General features: G+C 34.5%; 1 protein-coding gene across 1 annotated transcript in view; it reads right to left on the bottom strand.

The window, feature by feature from the left end:
* PPP2R5A (protein phosphatase 2 regulatory subunit B'alpha) overlaps positions 1-15,332 on the bottom strand; it is a 63,236-nt gene that overhangs the window by 24,142 nt on the left and 23,762 nt on the right. Inside the window, exons 2-3 of the mRNA XM_038542077.1 lie at positions 10,534-10,730; positions 7,703-7,804 (exon numbers count right to left, since the gene is read on the bottom strand). Coding sequence (XP_038398005.1) covers positions 7,703-7,804; positions 10,534-10,730 — 299 coding nt within the window. The remainder of the gene's footprint in view (positions 1-7,702; positions 7,805-10,533; positions 10,731-15,332) is intronic.

The following is a 15,332-nucleotide window of genomic DNA, read 5'->3' as shown; positions in this document are numbered from 1 at the left end:
GCTATTTTCAGGGAATTTTAATGAAATTTCCAATGAGGCCAAACAATATGTTTGTTTGGCTGAATTTTCACTGTTAATTTCCATGAGCATATAAAAATATCTTAACAGAGATACTATTTTTAGAAATTCAAAGACTGAGGAAACTTTTTCAGATTATCCAACTACCTGTGATTTAAAAAAAAAAAAAAAAAGACATTAACTTACCAGCTTAGGAGAATTTCATACCTCTAAAACCTTTGTATTATTAAATATATAATTAGTTTTATATCAACTATGGTCTCAAATTTCACATGAACTGGTGTACACTATTAAAAATTTTTCCACTTCAGATTTTCTAGTTCTATAAGCTCTAACATGCTGATAAATCTTAAAATTTTTATTAGCTTTTGCTAATCCTAGGATTCCTCTTCTACTTTAGATATATATGTTAGATAAAATAAATAAATGAATGAACAATACAATTACTTAAAGCATCCCCAAGAGTGCAGAATAAAAATTTTTTCTTGTTTTTTAAAATAAAATGGAATGACCACTAAAAATATAAGTTCTTGCAAAATAAAAATCAACACTGTAATTGGAAGTGAACAGCTGGCACCCAAATGTAAATCAGGGTTCCTCTCTACCTCCCAGGAACTATATAGAAAATAGCTGGTGTTGCTGATTATCCAACCTATTGTCATTAAAAATATATTATTTTTCATTTTACTCAAAACAGACTCTTCCCTCCAATGATTGTAGCCTGTGGCAGGCATCGCTGGTTGACTAATACTCATTCCCTTCCTCTTGCCTGTCTCTAATACTCACTGTCAGGCTGCCTTACAACTAACTAGAGAAAAGGAAAAAGGGAATAGAAATAAGAAAGATGAAAAACAATCCAACACAATAAAAAAAGAGATTAAATATTAAGATTTTAAGAGAAACAGAGAGCCAAAGAAGAGCCAACATATGAATAGCTAGCATCCCCAAAGAAGAAAAACAAAGCAGTACAGCAAAAGAAATACTAAAAACTAATACTGAAGAAAACTTTTCAGAAATAAAAGTGGACTTTTGTAAGGAAAGAGTAACGATTCAACTAAGAAAATTTATCTAGAAAAATCAACACTTATATGGAACCAGTAAAGCACTTGGCCATTAAAGGAAAAACATCCTTTAGGGATCCAAACAAGAAACCCACGTCTTTTTTTTTTTTTTTTTTTTAACCCACGTTGTTATATAAGGGAAAGAAAATCAGACTGAAATCAAGACAATGGAATAATATTTAAAATGAATCAAAGATTTCATATCAAATCAAGTTGATGTTTAAAAATTAAAGCTACACACAAACTGCTGTTGTACATGCAAAAACTCAAGGAATAATATTCCCATGAGTCATTCTAATAAAGAATGAGCTCCAGGGGCACCTCCTTGGCTCAGCTGGAAGAGCATGTTAGTCTTGATCTTGTGGTTGCAAGTTTGAGCCCCACAATGGGTGTAGAGATTACTTCAATAAATGAGAACTTAAAAAAAAAAAAAAAAAAAGAATGAGCTCCAAATTACCAAGAAATGATTAGAGGAACTTTGATATAAGGATTGGCAGTAAAATTAAATATATTACCTGTAGAACTAGTAACAAGCAAAGGGCATAAAGGTGACAGTAGTATACAATTACACATTCTAACTATGTAAGTATTATACAATAATAAAAATATAAAGTTGAGGAAGGGGATGGAGAAGAGTGTATGGAAAGTAGAAACTTTGAGGGGTGCCTGTGTGGCTCAGTTGGTTAAGTGTCTGCCTTCAGCTCGGGTCATGATCCCAGGGTCCTGGGATCAAGCCCCATGTCAGGCTCCCTGCTCAGTGGGGAGCCTGCTTCTCCCTCTGCCCCTCCCCCTGCTGTGTTCTCTGTCAAATAAATATATTAAAAAAAAAAAGGAAAGTAGAAACTTTGAATGTCTATAAAGGTATTTACTGTGAGAGTAAATGGGTTATTACTTTACATTAGATGCTAGGGAAGTAGGAAGTGGGGGTGAGAATTTCAGTATTGTTCATTTTAGGGAACTAATAAATTAGCTGTAAGAATCAAAGGTATCATATAAAGGTATCAGCATAAAGATAACAATAAGAACAAAAATATACTTCTACCCACATGCCAAAAGTACTTATCTTTTAAGAAAACAAGGGAAAACAGTATAGTCTTAAAAACTGTACTAGGTTCTATGCATATATTATCCCATTCAATCCTTATACAATCCAATCCTATTTTATTCCAGTTTTATAAAGGAGGATAAAGAGAAGTTAAGCAGCTTAGCCAAGGATCATTTCCATTTCACCATGCTTTGTAATGATAATAATTCTCTTACTTGTTAGAATTATTATAGTACATAAATTTTTGTTCCATTTAACCAAAGTACATCTGTACCTATATAGTAACACCTTTAAAAACTCACCTATGAGGGCTAAAAAAGAAAAAGTATGGCTAGTTGAATTATTTGGAAGATCTAATCTACAATGGTGTTACAATGGTGTTAAAATGAAGCTAAAAATGTATGAATTGATAAGCCTCACTAAGAATTGGTCTGTATTATTTTAGGGCCACAAAGTATATTTAGAAGAGGTACTAAAGCTTTTAAAAATTAAGAGCAAGTACTCAGGAGTAATACTTGAATAAATAAATACTTGAATAAATAAATAAAATCTTTAAAAAAAAATTCTCTAGATAAACATCATTGTGCTTGCCTGCAGATTTCAGGTCATTTTTTAATTTATTTATTCATGAGAGAGACACACACAGAGAGAGAGGCAGAGACACAGGCAGAGGGAGAAGCAGGCCCCATGGAGGGAGCCCAATGTGGGACTCGATCCCGGGACTCCAGGATTACACCCTGGGCCGAAGGCAGGTGCCAAACCGCTGAGCCACCCAGGGATCCCAGATTTCAGGTCATTAATATTATTTTTTCAGTATAAAATTTATTTGAAGCATTAAGGCAAGAGTCCTTTGAACTTTTACTTTCTCCCACAGAGCCCTGCTTAAAAATAAAAAGTATCATTTGAATATTCTCAGAATATTTTAACTAGACAACTAGGGAACAAACAAACAAATAAAAATCCATGACCACAGGCTAGTTTATATAAAAACATGTGCAAAAGAAACACTATACAGATGTGTGTATAGTATAATATTTTATGGCTATAATGGAATCTTTGTAACAGTTTGTAAGTACTGTAAGATGATCTACCCTGAATCCTATCTAAAGAGCTCTAGTTACTAAAGTATCAACTGAGGTAGTGCTAATGTGATTCTACTGAGTGAACCCTAGATGACATTATGTTAAAGCCACATATTTGAGGGGATGTTTGGATGAAGCAGTTAGAGCTAGATAGAAACAGGGAAGGTTTAATGGCAGAATTGCCATTAAAAACCTACATAATAGGTTTTTATTACCAATTTTCCAATTATGTCTGAGGTGTGAACTGTCACACAATGGCATTTAGGTCAGAAAGACTATCCTTCCATCAGTCTCAACTAAAGAGATGTGCTTCAGAGAAAGACTTCTGAATGGCAGACTAAGGACTCCAGTGAACTTGCTGACCCACAAAAACAATCCAAAACAGTATGAGTTGGCTTAAGAAAGAATAAGTGAATGTGAGGGTAGATCAATAGAGATTATCCAGGGGTCCGTGGGTGGCTCAGTCCAGTAAGTGTTTGCTTTCAGCTCAGGTCCTGATTTGAGTCGTGGGACTGAGCCCTGCATTGAGTTCCCTGCTCAGTGAGGAGCCTGCTTCTCCATCTCCTTCTACCACTTCTCTTCTGTTCTGTTCTCTCATTTTCTCTCAAATAAAAAAATAAAATCTTTTTTAAAAAAGAGATTATCCAGTTTGAGGGCCAGAAAGGAAAAAGAATGAACCAAAAAGGAACAGAGTTTCAGAGACCTGAGAGACACCATCAGTCATGCAACATATATATGATGGAAGTCTCAGAGAAGAGAAAGAGGAAGAAAAAATATCTGAAGAAATAATAGCTAAAACCAACTCAAATTTGATGAAACTATTAATTTACACAATGAACTCTTATTGGAGCTAAATGAACTCTAAGCAGAATAAAGTCAAAGGGATCCACATCTACACACATTACAATCCAATTGACAGAAATTAAAAACAAAGAAAATGTTCAAGGCAGCAAGAAAAAAATAGCATTGTATACATGAGGTCCTAAATAAGATAACAACTGACTTACCATCAGAAAACCATGGACACCAAAAGACCTGTGGATAACATAATCTAAGTGCTGAAGGACAAGTACAGTTAACCAAGAATTCTATATCCAGCAAAACTGTCCTTCAAAAATGAACGGGAAATTAAGACATTCCCAGATAAACAAACACTGAGAGAATTCACTAACAGACCTGCTCTACCAGAAATACTAAAGGGATTCCTTTATGAAGAAATAAAAGGATATCCACAAGAAGAAATAAAGAACATACAATTGAACCTTAAATAATGGAAGGGTTAAAGGAACTGACCCCTCCTCATTCAGTCAAAAACCCACGTGTAACTCTTGACTCCTCCAAAGTTTAACTAATAATAGTCTATTGTTGAGGGCAAGTCTTACTGGTAACAGATCAATTAACACGTATCTTATGTGTTATAAATATTATATACTGTATTGTTAAAAAAAAGTAAGCTAGAGGAAAAAATGTTAAAAATATCATAAGGAGGAATGCAAACTAGTGCAGCCACTGTGGAAAACAGTATGGAGCTTCCTCAAAAAATTAAGAATAGAACTACTCTACAATCCAGTAATTGCACTACTGGATATTTATCCAAAAAATACAAAAACGCTAATTCAAAAAGATGTAGCACCCCTATGTTTATTGTAGCGTTACAACAGCCAAATTATGGAAGTAGCTCAAGTGTCCACTGATAAATGAATATGGATAAAGAAGATGTGGTATATGTGTGTACACAACAGAATATTACTAAGCCATAAAAAAGAACAAAATCTTGCCATTTGCAACAACATGGACAGATCTATAGAGTATGATGCTAAGTGAAATAAGTCAGTGAGAGAGACAAATACCATATAACTTCACTCATATGTGGAATTTAGGAAGCAAAACAATAGAACAAAGAAAAAAAAAGAGACAAACCAAAAAACAGACCCTATAATTATAGAGAACAAACTGATGGTTGCCAAAGGGAGGATAAGTGAGGGGAATGGATGAAACAGATGAAGGGGATTAAGAGTAAATTTATCACAGTGAGCACTGAGTAAATGCACAGAATTGTTCAATCACTACACTGCACACCTGAAACTAGCACTAACACTGTATATTAACTATACTGAAATTAAAAATTTTTTTACAATCATAAGGAAGAAATAATACATTTACAGTACAGTATTTAGCAAATAAAATCTGCATGTAAGTAGACCCATGCAGTTTAAACTTAAGTTGTTCAAGGGTCAACTATACATATATAAATATAAAAGACAGTATAAATGTATTTATTCATAACACATTTATTCTACTGCTCTATAAGACAAGCACATAAAGGAATAATTACATTGATGGGCATGTATAAAGATCTAATCTGTGGGGCACCTGCATGGCTCAGTCAGTTAAGCATCGGACTCTTGGTTTCGGCTCAGGTCATGATCTTGGAGTTGTGAGACTGAGTCCTGTGTTGAGCTCCCCACTCAGTGGGAAGTGTGCTTCTCCCTCTCCCTACCTTTTTGTGCTCGTGCACATGCTCTAATAAATAAATAAATCTTAAAAAAAGAAGATCTAATTTGTATGACAACAATATCATGAATAACCACTAAGAGGAGGTAAGGAAGGGAATGGAGGTATATTGAACCAAAACTTTGCATGCTACTGAAATTAAGTTAGTATTCAACCAAACTAGATTGTTTTAAGATGCTAACAGTAATCCCCAGGGTAATTACTAAGAAAATAAAAAACACAGTTAATGATACAAAGGAGTTAAAATGGTACCCTAGAAAATATCTATTTTTTTTTTGAAAATATCTATTTAATACAAAAAGCAGTAATGGAGACTAGAGAAACAAAAAGGCATACAACTTATAGAAAATAGCAAAATGGCAGATGTAAATCCTACCTTATCTGTAAATACCTTAAATGTAAATGGATAAAACACTCCAATCAAAAGACAGAGACTGTCAAAACTGATTATAAAAACATGATCCAACTTTTACAAGACAATTTAGATTAAAAAAATCAGATTATAAAAGTAAAATAACAGAAAAGATATATCATGCAAACAGTAACTAAAAGAGAGGTGGAGTACCTATACTAATATCAGACAAAATAAACTTATGAAACCTTTTAGAGTTATAATGATAAGGACCATCCATCCATAAGTAAGATATAATAATTATAAACATAAGCAGCTAATAACAGGGCCCCAAAATACATAAAGCAAAACCTGACAGAACTGGAGAGAAATACAATTCAACAACAATAGTTGAAAACTTCAACAACTCACTTTCAATAGTGGATAGAAGTAAATAAAAGAACAAGGAAATGGAAGACTTGAATAACGTTAGTCAATAACCAATTAGACTTAACAGATTTCTATTTCTATTATTAGAAATGTGTTATTTCTATTTCTAACACTCTACCCAACAACAGAATAACATTCTTTTCTTCTCAAGTACACACAAAACTTTCTCCATAATATACTGTATGTGAGGCCCTAATACAAGCCTCAATAAATTTAAGGATTGAAAACTTTCAAAGTATATTCTCTAACTACAATGAAATAGAAATAAGTAACAGAAAGAAATGTGGCAGTCACAGATATGTAGAAATTAAACACATTCTCCTAAATAACAAAGAAGGAATCACAGGAAAATTAGAAAATATCTGAGGTGAATGAAAAAAAAAAGGGAACTTATCAAAAATTTATGGGAAACATTAAAACAAAAACTGGTACATCAATGTTCATAATAGCTCTCATTATAATAAGTCAAAACATCCATCAACTGATTAATGGATAAACAAAACATAGTATATCCAGAAAAAGAAATATACAGCCATTAAAAAGAATGAGGTATGGACACATGCAACAACACTGATGAACCTTGTAAATACTATGCTAAATAAAAAACCCAGACAAAAAAGGCCACATATTATATGATTTCATTTATATTAAAATTCAGAACAGGCAAATCCACAGAGACAAAAAAGTAGATAGGTAGTTGTCAGGAACTGTAGAGAAAGGGGAATGGGAAGTGACTGCTGTGAAGGGGGTTTCCACTTGGGGTGATGAAAAAAATTCTAGAATTAGATAGTGGTGATGGTTGCACAGTTTTGTGAACATTCTTAGTACCAATGAATAGTACATTTTAAAATGGTTTAAATGGTAAATTAAAGAAACTGAAAAAGTTTTGGGGAAAAGAAAATAATGATAAGAAAACGTACTAAAAGTCAAATATTTTTAAATAGACACTCAGATCAGGATGCTTGGGTAGCTCAGTGGTTGAGTATCTGCCTTAGGCTCAGGGCGTGATCCCGGGTCGGGGGATCGAGTGAGGAGCCTGCTTCTCCATCTTTCTGTGTCTCTGCCTCTCTCTCTCTGTCTCTCATGAATAAATAAATGAATCTTTTTAAAAAATATTCATATTCATATCTGAAAGAGAACTACCATGATTTCAGCAGAATATCATAAATGCAAAATTGTCAATATATAGTATGTTTCATACTTGTATGTGAGGCCAAGAGGCCTCAAGCGTGGGTTCATCCTCTTCTGGATCAAAATCTGGATTATCACTTGGAGGAAGAGTACGGAAGATATTAGCGCTGATCTGTAAAGAAAAAGAAATTTAGATTTATATTCTTTGTTGTACAATTAAATTAAACAACATAAACAAAATATTTTAAAGATAACTTTAAGGAAAAAGTTAAGTTGTGACAATATACCTAGTTCAAAACCTATAAACCTCATCAATATGTGAAGAAGGCAGGTATTTGTTTCTCTTTTCTCCATCTCACAATTATGACTTCTTCAGATGCCAAACTACCAAAGATTACATACAGATTACCTCTAGATTCCGCTTCCTTAAATTACAAGTCATTCTTTCCAAGTTTTGCTTAATGGGAAAAAATTAAAAAGGAGGGGAGGGAATTATGGGGGGGAAAGCATAAAGTTCCTAACTCTACCTATCTCTAACTTGGTCCTTTTCATCTTTCTGCAATTCCCTCCATATTCTAACCCAGCCATTTATTTACCTTACAATCCAGAAGAGTGTGATAAAAGACCTCCATTTATATACATACACACCACACTAAGGAAAAGGGTGGGGAGGCCAGAATACCTTCACTGCTATTACAGACGTAATTTATAATACCCCACTGGTGATGTAATCTAATGTATTTCATCTACTCTGAGCCTTTAAAAAAAAATCTCTCTGAAATCATGACGTGAGACTGAGATTCTTCACTTCAGATTCAATGAAATATAGTATTTATAATTTCTTCGTTCGCACTGTCCAGGCACCAAGGTAAACTTCGCATCTTTTTTCTCTATTAGACTGTGGTGCCAACTCACAATTCTTTGAAGAATGATGAACAGACTGAGAGACCACATGGTTTAGTAAACATTTAAGGCCAAACCATTAAGGAGTTGTCACCTGAGATAAACTACTTGAGGAATAAAGGATGAGACAAGACGTGTTTGGTGGGGCAAGCGAATTGCCAACTATTCTTATGAAGTGGCATCTAGAGTCAGCCAAAGAACTGTTAACAATTACTATAACCATAAGACTTGGAAAGTAATAACCTAGAATTTGATTGCTAGAACTCAAAGCCAGTATATGAAGGCAGAACCAATAAATAGTTTGATGGGTATCGATTTCACAAAGAATGGCAGAAAGTCACAGATAAAATCTGAAAAGTAAAAATATCCCATAAGAGGGCAAACTTTGCCTTTGAGATCATACTTATTATTGGTAGTAAAAGAATAAAATTAACCTTGTAGCCAAAACCAGAAGTAACTATATATAACAAATATATATAAGAGTTTTACAGGGCCAACAGGGTAAGTTGGCTTCATGCTTATCCAGAAATTCAATAACCAGAAGTTAAAAAAAAAAAAAAAAAAAAGACAAAACATACACACCTTTTTTCTTGGGGAAAGAAATTAAATCCCAGGGTTTATTATTATATAGCAAATTACAAAATAATTTGACTCAAATTGAGTATTTTCAATATGCAAATATTTAAGTATTTTCAATATCCAAGTCAATAACTTTAATCTCTACACAAAACATGGGGCTTGAACTCACAATTCCAAAATCAAGAGTTGCATGCTCTATCCACTGAGCCAGTCAGGTGCCCCCCCACCCCCCCAAGTCAGTAGTACCTTTACAGAGATAAAAAATAAAGTACCTTTCCAGGATTTTCAAAATTCCTGAATACAAACCATATGAAATCAGTAAAATGGAAATACTGCTTTCTCCTGAACATAAATACTGCTTTCTCCTGAACATATTTTAATGATAAACACAAAACAAAACACAAAATAAGTTTGTCAGTATTCAATATTTCTGTTTTCAAAGAGTCCCTTTTTACTGTCTGAGAGTTTTAGAAGCCAATTTTATTTTGATCAATGTTCCCTGTATAGCTAATCTCTTAAATATTCTTTAAGACTTTTATTTTCATTTTACAAAAACAAAAAACAAAAATTTTCTAGTACAGTGTGATGAAAGAAAACTCAACTAGCATAATAGGGTCAAATTTAACTACATTAAATTTTTGTTTTGTTCTTCCCCCAGAACATATATTGGGCAAGGGGAAGGAAATGAAGATAACTACAAATTATACTTGCTATAACCTTCTATACTCGGGTAACATTTAAGCTTCAATTATGTACTCAGTGACTCTCTAATTACTCCAACTCAATTTTTTGTATTTTGTTACTATGCACCAACATACAAAAATCCCAAATCCTAAACAAATTTCTGTTTGATGAAGAATAAGTTGAATTATTAATGAACAGTATCCTAACCTTAGTTTAATAAAGTTAGCAGTAATTTCTTTTTCACAGAGATTTGATACACTTATTTATATTATTTAACTTTTTAAGGGTCCTGAGTTTTTATTAAAATTTAAGTGTAATAGACTCTATAAATATACTAAAGTATTGTAAATTAATATAATTTTCAGACCTGACTCCTTTACCCAACTGCTGAAGCGTAGAGTCCCATAGTTTTTTATTCTCTTCCCACTTTAGGCATTCTTCTTGGTAACAATTCCACCCTGATAATTATCTATCAGTCTGTATAATCTTAAGCCTACATCTTTCTCTTAAACTCTACATCTGCATTATACAATATGGTGGCCACCAGCCACTGTGGCTACTGAATTTTCAATCTAACAGAAGCAAGAACAGCCTCACTGGAATGAATGGATAATTTTCCAAATGGACTATTTTAAAACCAGTTTGAGTATACTGATTATTACACATTTATTAAATATCAGTCTCAATAATTTTTAATCACACCTTAGATCTTACTTGAATTTATATAAATCTTACCATTTTTACTATATCAGAATACGCTGATTCAACAATTACACCACGATTAGTTGAAACATACTCAACCAGTTCATTCAGTGTTGCTCTTTTAATTTCTTTGCTCTTCAAGTCTGAAACAGAGTCCATGAAATCAAACAGTATACAACACTGCTGCAACTTCTGACAGAAAAGCTCTTGTTGTTCATTGGAAGTGGCATCTATAAATAAAAATAAAGAAAAACTTAGAAATTACCTATTCAGGGATTACCTTTAATATGGTTATTAATTTTATAGATGCTATTCATACACATAAAGCTTCTCTCAAAAATCTAGTGAGGAAAAAAAAAATCCACTGAAAAATTAACCCATCTAATTTCATCATTCATGCCAGAAACCAGGAAACAATGACTTTTCCTCCTCTCTCACTACCCCTAATATATCATTAAGTGTTACTGAATCTGTTTTTTTTTTTTTTTTTTTTAAGATTTATTTACTTATTCATGAAAAACACAGAGACAGAGACAGAGGTAGAGGGAGAAGCAGGCTCTCACAAGGGAGCCCGATGTGGACCTTGATCCCGGGACACTGGGATCACGCCCTGAGCTGAAGGCAGATGCTCAACCGCTGAGCCACCAGGCATCCCAATTTTTTTTTTTAAGATTTTTTTTATTCATGAGAGACACACAGAGAGAAGCAGAGACACAGGCAGAGGGAGAAGCAGGCTCCATGCAGGGAGCCTGACGTGGGACTCGATCCTGTTGACTCCAGGGATCACACCCCGGGCCAAAGGCAGGCGGCTAAACCACTCAGCCACCCAGGGATCCCTTCTGTTTCTTTAACATATCTGGAATCTATCCTTTTCTTGTCATTCCCACTGTCATTTTAATATCCTCATCATCCATCATCTAAAATACAATAGTGATATCCTAACTGCTCCTCTTGCCTGGTCCCATAACTACTACAACACCTGATTTATCTTCTAAACGATCTCAAAAGCTATGCTCTTGCTAAAAGGAGAATCATTCTGATCATATTCAGCACTTCTCGATGATCTTCCAAAAATTACAAATTGAAGTTCAAACTCCTCAGGATTGCATATAAAATTCAGCAGTCTACTGTCAACAATCATCTCTCAACACTTCTCAGCCATGTACCCTCACTTTGGTTAAACCATATTCCCTGCAACTTGTGAAGATTTTAGTTTCCTCTGCCTGGAATGCCCTTTTCCCACATTCCCATCCTGGGAACTCTCCCCATTTATTAAGTTTCAGCAGAAACACCCTCCTCAGAAACTCTAAAACAACTAAAGTTAATTGGTTAATCCACTTTTACCCAAATGTATCTTAGGTGAGTACCTCTACCATAGTATTTATTGTGCTATATGGCAATTATGTTTTACATGTACAATACACCTAGACTACGAGACCACTAAAGATAGGAAACAAGTGTGATCTTTATTTTTGCCTCTTCCTCCTCCTCCCAATCACCTCATATCTACCACAGTGCCTAGCACATAATACACACTCAGTAAATGCTTATTATTTTACCTTCTACTTTTAACAAAAATATGGGGACATTATATTGATTTGATTCTAACAAATATATTAAATCCTTTTGTTTCCAACATTTGAAAAATAACAAAACTTCAATCCTGAACTTTCACATCTGTAAACAAGGACCTTCAATTAGCTCAATTTCTAAGTTTCTTGACTACTGAGATTAAATTTTTAAAAATCACAGAGATGTCTACTTAATACTGATACTTAGTTTGAAAAAATATAAGACGAATACCTCCGCTTTTTTTAAGCTTCCCAAATTATGTTAAACTTATTAGATTTGGTATGTGTTATACACTAGAAAAGGAGTGATTATTTAAGCTATGAGACTCCTTCTCAACTCATACTGTAGAGGAAATACCCACGAGTTTTCTCAGTTAGTAATACCTTTATGTATTTATAAAGACTGAAATTTGATACCACTAAAAACATTCTCACTACTGTAAAACTGCATGGTCTTAGGCAGAAGGAGAATCAAGACAACTTTAGGAAAGTGAAACATTTCATCTTTGAAGAATTATTAACACAACTTTTAAAATACAAAAGCCCTGGGGTACCTGGTAGTGCAGTCGGTTGAGCATCCAACTCTTAGGTTCAGCCTAAGTCATGAGCTCAGGGTTGTGAGACAGAGCCTGTGTGAGGAGTCTGCTTAAGATGCTTTCCCTCCCTCTCCCTCTGCCCCAACAGTCACATGCTCCCGCATACTCACTCAGTCTAAAATAAATCTTAAAAACAAACAACAACAACAACAAAAACAGCAACTCACAAAAATCCTGTACTTATCTCTAAGCATTAAAAAAAAAAATGCAATGTGAATATGTATCTGGCTCACATTTTAAGAAATACTGTTCTGGTATGCCTAGGTGGCTCAGGTTAAGCCTCTGCCTTTGCCTCAGGTCATATGCCTAGGTGGCTCAGGTTAAGCCTCTGCCTTTGGCTCAGGTCATGATCCCAGGGTCCTAGAATCCAACCCCATGTCAGGCCCCCACTCATGGGGAGTCTGCTTCTCCATCTGTTTCCCCTCATTTGTGCTCATGTTCTCTCTCTCTTTCATAAATAAATAAAATATTTTTTAAAAAGACAGAAATACTGCTCCAGAGAACTATTTCCCAAGGTGTGAATTGTAACTCATAGGTGGAGAGTAGATATTTTAGTGGGTCATGACCAGAATTTTAAAATGTATATCAATGTGCTGCAGGGCACCTAAGTGGCTCAGTCAGTTAAAAGTTTGACTCTTGGTTTCAGCTCAGATCAAGATCTCATTGGGTCCTTGAAATCAAGCCCACCCCGTCCTTGGGATCATGGGCAGTGGGGAGTCTGCTTGAAGATTTTCTCTCACTGTCTATCCCCCCACTCTCACTTGTACACTCTTCACTGTCTCTCAAATAAATAAATCTTAAAAAAAAAAACAATGTGTTGCATGTATATGAGTACAGTGTTTATAAAACGTGTTTATTATAGTTTGCAGTCAAAAGGTTTGAAAGCCACTACTTTACAATATGTAAGGCACGCCCATGATCACAAAACAGATCTGTAATGAAAATGGGATTCAAATCACTTAGCATGCAAGAACAAATATATGACTATAGTCTTTGAAAAAGTATCAATTGCTCCAATAGCTATATTCTAAATACTTAACTAGAGATTCACAATGCATGTTAAAAATGACAAATTTGTTTACTTCTTCCCCTTCACTCTGAAATAAGACTAAACAAACAAAAAAGGAATGCAGATGTGTGTGTGTGTGTGTGTGTGTGTGTGTGTGTAACCCCACAATAACAAAGAGAATAGAAGAATAGGCCTTTAGGCAAAAAACTTCAACAAATTTTGGGAAAACTCAAAGTACAATAAGAACTGCTAAGTGAAAAAACCTAAACACAATAAATTAGAAACTGCCTGGTAAAATACAGGATGAGATTAAAACATAAACTGAAAATAGGAGATTACAGAAATCTGTATGGGGGCACTTGGGTGGCTCAGTGGTTGAGCGTCTGTCTTTGGCTCAGGTCATGATCCCGGGGTCCTGGGATTGAGTCCCACATCAGGCGCCCACAGGGAGCCTGCTTCTCCCTCTGCCTATGTTTCTGCCTCTGTGTCTCTCATGAATAAAGAAATAAAATCTTTAAAAAAAATCCGTATGTACTGAACAATCTACCATCTCAGTCTAAAAAACAGTCAAGCATTCATGCTTTAGGCAAAAAAATAAAATTTAAAAAAGGGGGTGCTGGTGGTGGTGGGCCTTCCTAAAGAAACTCAACTGTCCCAGAGAAGAATAGCTTTTACTAGTTAGTCCCCTGACCAATTGCTCGAAGCAAAAGCAGGTATTCAGTAAACCCATCCAACTTATAAAGTGACTTTTTTTGTTGTTCACTAATATTAACAGAAAATAAAGGATCACCAGATAGTCAAGGATGGCCTTGAAACATGAAAGATTTCCTGATTACTCAATCAGGAAAAAATTATTCCAAGCAATGGGTTAATTTAGCATATTACTTTGAAATTTCAGATGCCCAGGAGAAAAGACTAAAAGCTTTCAGATTAAAAAAAAATTAACCACAAAAGAACCAGAGGCAGAATATCCATTAGATTTCTTATCAGCAAGAGTGATGCCAGAAGATAATGGAGCTATAGCATTCAAATTTGAATCCTAGTCTAGAACTATGTAACTAGCCAACTATCAATTAAGTATAATGATTCAATAAGGATATTTTCAGACATGCAAATACTTGGAAAAATTGACACCCTCACCTTTCTTAGGAAATTACCTAAGGGCATGATGCAACAATAAAGGAAAAAGAGAAAGAAATGGAATCTAGGAATAGGGGAATCAATCTAGAAAAGCAATAAAGTCCTAGAGAGCAACTAAGCCATTTAGAACAAGAGGAAATAAGCCCCATGTGATGCCTACTAGAGGATCAATCAATAGGATATCTTATTACATGGAAGAAAAACTTGAGAGTATGTCAAAAGTACAAGAAAAACACAATTAGAAACTCCAGGAAAAAAAAAAAAAAAAAAAAGGAAACTCCAGGAAATACTAAAAAAAAACAAAAAACAAAACAAAACAAAAAACTATATAAGGAAATGTAATTACATTTTTTTAAAATTTTTATTTATTTACTTATGATAGTCACAGAGAGAGAGAGAGGCAGAGACACAGGCAGAGGAAGAAGCAGGCTCCATGCACCGGAAGCCCGACATGGGATTCGATCCCGGGTCTCCAGGATCGCACCCTGGGCCAAAGGCAGGCGCCAAACCACTGCG

This window comes from Canis lupus, chromosome 7 (genome assembly GCF_011100685.1).
Source record: "Canis lupus familiaris isolate Mischka breed German Shepherd chromosome 7, alternate assembly UU_Cfam_GSD_1.0, whole genome shotgun sequence".
Lineage (NCBI taxonomy): Eukaryota > Metazoa > Chordata > Mammalia > Carnivora > Canidae > Canis > Canis lupus.
Note: the sequence above shows the minus strand (reverse complement) of the source record. Positions and strands in the feature narration are given on the sequence as shown.